The 7,330-nt window shown below is 52.0% G+C and overlaps 1 protein-coding gene across 1 annotated transcript in view; it reads right to left on the reverse strand.

Annotated features, from left to right (window-relative positions):
* Nucleotides 1-6,834, reverse strand: part of LOC103797344 (sodium channel protein type 8 subunit alpha-like) — an 8,770-nt gene extending 1,936 nt beyond the window's left edge. Inside the window, 2 exon segments of the mRNA XM_009069552.1 lie at nucleotides 1-30; nucleotides 6,511-6,834. The exon segment at nucleotides 1-30 is cut by the window's left edge and continues 3 nt beyond it. Coding sequence (XP_009067800.1) covers nucleotides 1-30; nucleotides 6,511-6,786 — 306 coding nt within the window. The 5' untranslated portion in view covers nucleotides 6,787-6,834.
* Between the last annotated feature and the right edge of the window lie 496 nt (nucleotides 6,835-7,330).

Genomic DNA, 7,330 nt, shown 5'->3' on the forward strand with positions numbered 1-7,330 from the left:
AAGAGTGTTTTTGTTTAGTACTACAAAGGTCTGCAGAGAAACAAAGAGAGACAAAGAGAGAGAGAGAGTTAATGCAGGGAATCAAAGCAGGAACTGTGCAAAAAAAAAAAAAATAAGGACTTCCATGGTAAAAAATAGCATTTTCTGCATTTCTCTAAGGAATAATCTCCTGTATGAAGCTGAGACATACCTACCATGGATAATTCCACTCCAAACATCCATACAAAGGTCTGCAGAGAAACAAAGAGAGACAAAGAGAGAGAGAGAGTTAATGCAGGGAATCAAAGCAGGAACTGTGCAAAAAAAAAAAAAATAAGGACTTCCATGGTAAAAAATAGCATTTTCTGCATTTCTCTAAGGAATAATCTCCTGTATGAAGCTGAGACATACCTACCATGGATAATTCCACTCCAAACATCCATTTCACAGACAGAGCAGAAGCCAAACCTCCCATCCAAGCCCATTTCCCCAGAGACCTTAGGCAGGGCACAAGGCAAACCTGCCATCCAGGCACACATCTTCCTCAGCAGCAGCAGCAGCACTGTTATCTCTCTCTGAGAGAGAAGAACTGAGGCCCAAAGTGCCTCAGGAGCAGCACTGAGGAGCAGAGTTGGCAGCTGAGCCCACACTCACCCCGAGCACAGCCTGGGCCTCCTTCCCCAAACCAGCCCCACCACAAGGAATCCTCCTTTTACACGACAGCACCTCACCTGCAGGACTGACAGGTGGGCAGCAAGACAGAGTGTTGGCACAGTCCCCACCCCAGCAGACACAGGGGTCCCTGTGCCCATGCGCCGAGCACACACCATGGTGATGTGCCAACCCCGGGCAGAATCACAGAATCACAGAATTTAGGGGTTGGAATGGACCTTACAGGTCATAGAATCGACCAGGTTGGAAGAGACCTCAAAGATCATCTAGTCCCAACCCCTGCCCAGGGTAGAGACACCTCCTCACTAGAGCAGGATGCTCAATGCTCATCCAGCCTGGATTGAACACCACCAGGGTCAGGGCAGCCACAGCCTGGGCAACCTGTGCCAGTGTCTCACCACCCTCATAGGGAAAAACATTTTCCTCACATCCAACCTAGATTTTGCCTCCTTCAGTTTGAACCCATTGCCCCTTGTCCTGTCACTGCAGCTCCTAACACAGAGTCCCTCTCTGGCTCCTTGTAGCCCCTTCAGACAGTGAAAAATTGCTCCGAGGTCTCCACGCAATCTTCTCTTCTCCAGGCTGAACAGAAGAGTTGTGTTTCGCTGCCTCTAATCCGTGAGATGGTGGAGATTTGGGGTTCATTCCTCTACACAGAACCTGAGAGATGAATTGTGGCCATTTGAGGCCTTTAACCACAGAGCCTCTGGTTCATCTCCCCGTGGTGAACACACAACTCGGAGCAACGCGAGCGTCGCAGGCAGAACTGATCTGTGGGTGCTTCACACCCCCAATGCACCCACCACCCAGAAGGAATCTGTGAGCACTGAGAAGCCAAAGGCCATTCCCTGGCACCACTCAACCCATTCTGTTCTCTCAGGATGACCCCAGAGCACTGCAGGGGATGGAGCACAGCCACACTCCCTGTGCACCAACCCCTGCCTGGCACAGCCCTGAGCTCCCAGAGCCCAACCCAAGGGAATCCACCAGGGCTCTCTGCCAGCACAGCCTTCCCCAGGAGACTCTTAGGAAATTTGTCATTTCCCTCCTGGTAAGTGAAACAACATATCTGAGCTCGTTTGGCTAAATTAGCCCATGGAGCAGTAAGTTATTTGCAAAGGAAATCAGAATCAGATTGTGGTTCAGCACGGAGTGAGGAGGATTCGTTAGCACAACCACTAATGCATCCCCACCAAAGGCACTTTAAAGACAACCCTGGGCAGCTCTTAAATTGCAGCATCAAGAATTAATGAACAGATCACCTTGGCACGGAACAACATCCTAAAAGGCCCAAAGTTTTGCAAAATTGCAATCGCAGAGTGCTCAAGGGACACTCAGTGCTAGGAAGCAGCTCTGCCCCTTCCCCTGACAGCACAAACTTTCCAGGACTCACATCCCATTCCTTTTTACATCTCTCTTAAGGCTCTGGAGCAGGACACCCATCCCTCTGGGATGCTCACAGGCTCCTGCTGCATCCCTGGCACAACACTGAGCTCCCAACTCTGCCACGTCTTTCAAGCAATGAAACCTGTGCTGAGCAAGGTGAGCTGGAAGAGGACAGAAATCCTTCCAAACTCCAGGCAGTGGTTCCAAGACATGGCTCATTGTGTCTCCGCATGGGAAAAATCCCCGTGCAGGAGCCTGTGGCTCACTCAGAAAGAGCTCAGCGAGTCAGGATGAAACCCGGAGAAACCACCCCCCAAACCAGAATGAAACCATCCCTCAACTGGAGACACAGGTAGGTGTGTGTTGCTTCTCAGAGGGACAACAGCCCAAAGCTCAGAGCCAGCTGGACTCGGCTGGGGACGGCGGATGGAAACGGCTCCACACGGAGGGTCAGAGCCCTTTGCCTCGGCACACGGAGAGATCACATGGGGACACACATCCTCTGTAGCTGTGTCACCAGGATTGACCCAGAAATTTGGCATTCCCTGCTGGATGCATCACATCATCATTGAGCTTGGGAAAGACCTCTAGGATCATCGAGTCTAACCTGTGACCCATCACCACCTTGTCAAGCAGAGCAGAGCACTGGATGCCACGTCCAGTCGTTCCTCGGACACCTCCAGGGATGCCATGTCCAGTCGTTCCTCGGACACCTCCAGGGATGGTGACTCCACCACCTCCCTGGGCAGCACATTCCAAGGCCTGAGAGCCCTTTCCAGGGAGAAATCTAAGCTGTTTCAATCCATTGCCTACCAAACATGAACTCCATGTTCTGCTCGTCCTGTTCGCCCCTCACCTCTTACATGACAGTACCTAAGGCAGCTCCTTGTTTTCTCTCTGTGCTCTGCCCAGTTTTCTGCCAGCACTTGTGGAAACTCTTCCTGCCTGTAAAGCCCATCCTACCTGGGCCTTTCAGCAGAACCCTCACAAAGGAGGTGCCATAATTCCAGTCTGACATCGATTCCGACGGTTCCGAGATTCACAGTTCCCCTGTGTATCCTCTAAAACCCTCGGTAAATCTCCTCTTGGTCTCGTCAATAGAGAGAAAAGCCCAAAAGCCAAGAAGTGTTTGGCAATTTAAGCCCTCTCTTAGTGTCTCTCTCTGCTGCTGACATATTAAAACTCCATTTCAAAATGGCTCCGAGCTCTTAAAACGTTCGCTGGGTCCAGGCCAAGAACATCCTTAAGAGCTTTTAAGATGTGCTGAGGCAAAGCTCAAAACTCAGAGGAAGGTGATACCTGGAAAAAACACATTTTGCAGTCTGTTTAAGAGGTAGTTGTGTCTGGTTGAACTTCCCAAAGCCTCTGTTGGTTGTTAGAGCTGTGAAAAATCTCCCATCCACTCTAGTTCCCTTAAATCCTTAAACCCACATGGCACTGAAACCTTGGCAATAGGTCTCATGAAGAGAAGGAAGGAAGAACCCAAAAGATAATTCTCCAAATCCACCTGCAAAATGGTGACTGTGCTGGAGAGCACAAGGGAACTGACTGAGGGATGGCAAAAGGATTCCAGGAGGATTTCAAAGGCTCCAGCTTCCTGCAGGTTTTACATGGAGCAGCTCTGTAATGGCTGAGGAGTGAGGAGGAGTGGGCAGGAGATGGAAGAAGAAAACAGCTTTAGGAACAGCCCTGGAACATATGGAAGCACATTCCTACAGCAGCAACACGCTGACGGCCTGAGCAAGAGAGACAGCGACGACATCCTGGTGACACCCTGAGCATCACCGCACAGAGCTGTGAGAAATGGAGGCACAGGGAACACAGAGGATGGGGAATGACAGACAGAACAGGAGCAGCCCTGGAGACAAGGCCCTGGCAGTGCTGGTGGGACATGCCCCAGAGACTCACAAGTCCTGGGCAAGGAGCTTTGGCAAATCAGAACAAAAAGCTGATTTTTGAGATGGTTCTGACTCTTCCTTCCTGTTTTGGTGACCTCACCGAAACGCAAACCCCACGAACGGTGCTGTGACCTTGCAGGGCCACCCCCAGCTCTCCCTGCAGAGGTACAGGAGGAGGCTCCAGGCACAGGCCAGAGCCAGACCTGCCTCCTGCAGCTGGTCCCCGTGGCTCTCCCAGGCCCACGCGGCCAAGGTGACATTCCGCACCGGAGGGCCCTTTCCAACCCAGGCATGTGACTTGGCGAAGCTGCAAGTCACTCCATTGGCACGTAAGCGCTGGAGAGATCCTCAGGTGCTCATCTCCAGCAGTAGGTGACCTCGGATGTCCCACTCCAGCCTCAGATGCTCACGGATGTGTGGAGAGCCTTCCGCCACCGCAGGGTTGATTTTTCCATCGACAAGGTGGCGATGGGTCACAGGTTGGACTCGATGATCCTGGAGGTCTTTTCCAACCTCAGTGATCCTGTGACTCCCGTTCGGCACGACGAAACGGAGCAGCAGCAGCTCTGACAAACCCATCACTGGGCTCCAGACCCAGGGCTCGTGTCTCCCCGTGCCGTGGGTCTGTTTCTAGGTCACACTGTTTCTCCTTTCAGTATCAGCTAACAGGCCACTGGGAAGTTCAGCTGCTCCTCACAATGCAGTTTCAGTTTCCTTAGAGAAACCAAGATCACTGTGTCCTCCTGCAAGGAAAACCAACCAGCTGATTCGCCCCTGTGCACGCTGCAAAAGCAAAGAGCTATGATGCAAAGCCTTCTGGAGAGAGGCGGGGGGGGAAAAAACCTTGGAAAACTTCCCATGATTCAAGCAGATTCGCAATTCCTGATGATTCAGAGAAGGCCCTTTTTTAATGGCCTGAAAAAGATGCTTTGTGGGAAGTGACTGCCTGTTTGAGGCAGGAGGAAGCAGCACACACCTAAGGCATCGCCACACCGAGAGGGATGCAAAGGAAAGGAGCAGCAAATCCAGGTCTGTGGGAAGAGCCAGGCCCTGCTCACAGCACAGCACGGACGAGGCTGGCAGGGCTGGGAGGGGGTTGCCTCCCATCTCCAGAACCTTCCCTGCACCTGCAGCTGCTCCAGAACAGCACAGGGACTGCAAGGCACTCCAGGATGGGCATGTGGCTTGTTTATCCTCTACAGATGAAAGGTTTATTGCCAGAGTTGTGTTAGGAGGCAAATATGGAGGTGGATGAAGCAGGAGGGCTGAGGGGGTTCCCTCTGCCTCCTGCTCCTGGTGGAACATGGAGAACCACAGAGCTCTGCCACACAACCAGAGACCCTGAGAACTGTCAGGGTGCTGAGGCACTGGCACAGGTTGTCCAGAGAAGTTTGAAGCTTTAATGTCCCTCCCGACCCAACCCAACCCTTCCTGTGACTCTGTGAACTGCTCTCACCACAACCAGGCAACACCAGACTGGTTTAATATTCCTGAGGATAACTAAGCTGCTTCTCCCCTCAGGAGCTCCTGGCAATGCATGTCCTGAAGCATCACCTCACCTGGGCCCTGTCTGCCTGGGATCCAACACACAGACCACCAGATTTCCAAGCCTAGTTCTGAGTCTGCACCTGCACTCAGCACCTCTGACCCCACCAATAACCACAACATCCACCAGTGCAAAGGCAGAACAGAACAGTCAGTCACACACAACATGTCCCAGGTTTGGTTATTCCATGCCCTGTGCGAGCCAGAGTCACTTCTGAGCGTGGCACAAGTGTCTGTCCCAACCCAAACTCACCAAACACTTGTTACCTGTGACGCTGATCTCACACCCAGCCACTCCCCCTCAGCTCTGAGCAGCCACATCACAGCTGCTGTCACCCACATGGCCCCACCTGCAGCTCAGAGCCACAGCTGAGCCTCAGGTAGAGATGGCAACTCTCTCAGTTCGATTTATATCACAGAAGGTGATTAAATTAAACAGCAAAGAACCTCAGGGTTTGCCTTCTGAGAGAAGCAGTGACCATTCTCCTCCTCATCCCCCCCCCAGCAGATCCCTCCCCTCCACCTCCAGCAAAGTTTGCCTACTCACCACCCCCCACAACACTTCATTTCTGAATTCACCTCCTGCCACATCACCTTAATTCCACACAAACACTTTCAAAATGAAAATCATCAAGAAGAAAGTGAGTTCATTAGCTTCTCTCCCTCCTTTTCAACATGATTCTGTGTCCCACTGCTTCATAACCACCAAATTCAGACTGATTTCTGTGCAGTGATGAAATACACACTTGAACTGGTATCATTACCCCTCAATTAAATCCTTCTTATTGCCCTGATGGTTAAAATTGGCACATTAGCACAACTTGATCTATTTTTAGTTTCCAGACCGTGCTCTTCTAACTCCATCCCTAAAGAACGATCAGATCATCTCTTAAATCTCATAGAAAAAATATGTAACAAACCAAACCAGCCCCAGCCAAGACTCCATTCTTTGTCTTCTGCTCAAACCATACCCAAACCTGCAATCTCCCAAGACAAAGGCTCTTTAGCGACTCCTTTCTCGCAGACTCACTTTCTGGGTCATATAATAAGGGTCAAAGTCCTCCAGTGGCACAGCAACCAGCCCTTTTGGGATGTCCCCGTAGATGAAAGGCAAATTCTTCCCTGCCTCAAGGTCACTGTTTGGTTTTGGTTTGCTGTCTTCGTCGTCATCCCGGTGGCTGCTGTCCTGCTTCGAGCGCTGCTTCTTCTTCAGCTCCGCGATGTGTTTCTCGATGTTGGCCAGGGACTCCGGAGTGAAGGGCTTAAAACTCTCGGGGCCTGGTGGTGCGAGCAGCCGCGCTGCCATCTTTTCATCCTGCAGCAGCTTCTTTAGCGATGCTGCAGCCCGGACAGGTCAGCTCTGCGGGGAGGAAACACAGGGACAGTCACCCGGGGAGCTCTGGGGCTCAAGTCTCCCACAGTGAGCAGCAAACCTGCCCCAAAGGAGCTACAGGCAGGAGCACAGCAAGGTGGACACAGGTGGCTCCCCCCGACCCTGCCCACGTTCTACAGCACGCCAGAAACACGGCGTTGGATCTGCCACGGCCCCACTGGTGCCCACCCCGGTTTGGGTCCTCCTGAACACAAACTCTGCCACAAAAACCATTCTGAAAAGCAACTGCAACATCAACACCATTTTCCTGCGAGTTCTACCAGTCATTCTCTCAGGCAAACTGGTTATTAGACAGAATTCCAAGCCAGCCTGGGTTGGCCAAGGTGTTCAGCCTGGTCTAGACAGGGTTGGGATCCAGGACACTCCTCATCCTGCTAAGGAGGTGTTTGGCAGAGCTCTCCCCTGGTGCTCACAGGAGCAGCTCAGGGTTGGGTGAGGGCACATGGAGTACACAGAG

Source organism: Acanthisitta chloris, unplaced genomic scaffold (assembly GCF_000695815.1).
Source record: "Acanthisitta chloris isolate BGI_N310 unplaced genomic scaffold, ASM69581v1 scaffold7542, whole genome shotgun sequence".
NCBI classification, from domain to species: Eukaryota; Metazoa; Chordata; class Aves; order Passeriformes; family Acanthisittidae; genus Acanthisitta; species Acanthisitta chloris.